Here is a 2500-nt window from a genome sequence, read left to right on the forward strand (position 1 = left end):
TGATAATTTTCCGCTTATAAAAAGTATCGCCATCTTTTTGATATTATTAAGTTGTATATATATATATATATTTGCTTTATTTCTGTAATATAGTTAAGTATGAAAGTATTGACGTTAATTAAATTAGAAGTACTGAAAAAAAAAAAAAAAAAGAAGAATAGTAAAAGAAAAGTAGAAATATTTTCTATATATATATATATATATATATATACACATTATAATTCAACGAACGAGATGAAGCTAATGCTATGACTTTTATCTTCCTGGCTGATCAGAGGGTACCACCAATCTGTACGGTTCGACGCAGCCGAAGCTTCCCGAACGAGAGTTCTGAAACGACTGATCGTGCAGCCGAGCTTGAAGATTTCCTTTCATCGAGATCGGGTAAGTTTGTTGGTCTCGAGAAAAAAAAAAAAGAAAAAAAGATAAAATAAAAAAAAAAATAAAATAATAGAAAATGATCGATAAACGAAACGAAAGGGAAGAGCAAAAGTAAACAAAAAAAAAAAGAAAAGAAAAGAAAAGAAAAGAAAAAAAGATAAAAAGGAAACAAAAAAGTCGAGTATAATATTTCTCAGGTATGACCGACATTTCGACCGGCGTTCAAGTTATTGCCGATAGAAAGGAAGAAGATAAGAATCGGAAACAACGTCAACGTCAGCAACAACAACGGCAACGTTATGAGGAGAATGAAGAGCTGGAGGAGGAAGAGGAGGAGGAGGAGGATCATTGGAAAGATGCTTTGCCATTAACGCCAATCTCAAGTCCTACGAAGTTGAAACAATCAATGAAAGAAAAATCGAGGATATTATCGAAGAATGAAAAAGAAATTGACTCGTCTAATAGATATTATCCAACTAATGATAACATTCATACGGAGGAAGACGTAATCACGCCAACGATTGAAACAATGTCTATCGGGAAGGATGGCAAAGAGATTTATGAAATTCCAGATGTGATAACGCGCGTAGAACAAGCTGCGCCAAAGGTTAAATTAAAGGAGAAAGATGAAGGAGATATTCGAGAAAGGGATGAAGATATTAGAAAGAAACAGGAAGATAAAGATAAGGATGTCGAAGGAAAGGAGAAGGAAGAAAAAGTTATTGTCGATTTGTCTGACGTATCGGCATTAACAGGAAAGAAATCGGACGAAGAAAAAAGGAAGTGTCTTAATACGTACGATGGTACGGAGTCAAGGGAAGAAGGAATATCTACAGAAACATTGGATAAATCCGAGGAATCCTCCGAAAGGATTTCGAAGAAGAGGATAAGAAACGAGAAGGAAGATGATGTTGTTGCCGGTGTTAAAAGGAGATCGAAGAGAAAAGAGACAGAGAAAGATAGAAGATCAAAAGACGGGGATACAAGTAGAAGGAGAAGATCCAGGGAGGAGAGGAAGAGTCTGAAGGAACAGGAGTGCATCGAGAGGGTCACTCAGTATCTCAGGAAGCATAGCTCGCTAACCGCATTTAACGAGCCAGAGCCACCGGAGTACTCATATTCGACTTTCGACGAGGACAGTTCGTTGTTACGTAGTTTGGACGACGAAAGAAAGAAACGAATGGAATTAGAGGCCATCGTTCAGAAAGAAAAAGAAAAGGATAAAAAAGAGGTAAAAGAGGAGGAAGAGATTGAAAAGAAAATGGACGAAGATTTGAATGTTATCAAACTCGTGGAAACGAAATCTTCTTTAGACGAGAAAAATATATCCGACGATATTAAGATCGTCGAATCTGATCGATCGATAAATGAATTTAATATTAATAATAAAGGACAGGTTCGTATGGACGACGAACCAAACGTAATCGTAGATACGATGGGAATTAGAAGAACTGAATCCGATGGAATCGGTGAAACTATGAGAAGTTTAAGAAATAGAAGATCGTTGAAACCATCGATATCGGATACCGATGTTGTTAAATCGAGTAAACGACCTAGCTCATTGAGAAAAAGAAAAGATATGGTTTCTAATGAATCCTCAAAGGAATCACTACTCGAGGAATCGAAGAAGGAAGTTAGGATAAGGGAAACCGTACAGGAGATATTCTTTGAGGATAATAGCGATCAATTGTCGACATTAATACCGGAAATACAATTAGTTAAAGCGAGGATAATTACGGCCGAGGAAGTGGCTAGTGCACGTTTCGAGGCTAAAGATTTACGAAAAATTGAAATCTATTCGCCGGCCGACGTTGTTTTTATTCGTCAGGACGATGATACGATCGAAAAGGATCAAACATCACGTGTAATACCTTCTTCTTCTTCTTCATCTTCCGAATTAAAATTGCCGTTATTAGGTAAATCAATTTCGGAAAATACTTTGACAAACGATGATATTATCATAGACGATAACAAAATTTCTGAGAGAAACATTAAGCCAGAAATTTTATTGGATTTGTCGAAGGTATCCGAAATAGTGGATGATGATACTATAGTTACGGACAAAGATATAGATAATAAAGATAAGAAGGTACTTAATAGGACAGGTAGTGAAGGTTCA

General features: G+C 36.2%; 1 protein-coding gene across 7 annotated transcripts in view; it reads left to right on the forward strand.

Annotated features, from left to right (window-relative positions):
• Positions 1-2500, forward strand: part of LOC124429596 — a 74072-nt gene that overhangs the window by 52894 nt on the left and 18678 nt on the right. For all 7 annotated transcript variants that reach the window (XR_006943490.1, XM_046975058.1, XM_046975057.1 and 4 more), the window contains 2 exons: positions 276-384; positions 579-2500. The exon at positions 579-2500 is cut by the window's right edge and continues 182 nt beyond it. Coding sequence is in view for 6 of the 7 variants with exons in the window: in XM_046975058.1 (XP_046831014.1) it covers positions 276-384; positions 579-2500 (2031 nt within the window). In the remaining variant the exon portion in view is untranslated. The remainder of the gene's footprint in view (positions 1-275; positions 385-578) is intronic.

Source organism: Vespa crabro, chromosome 15 (genome assembly GCF_910589235.1).
Source record: "Vespa crabro chromosome 15, iyVesCrab1.2, whole genome shotgun sequence".
NCBI lineage: Eukaryota > Metazoa > Arthropoda > Insecta > Hymenoptera > Vespidae > Vespa > Vespa crabro.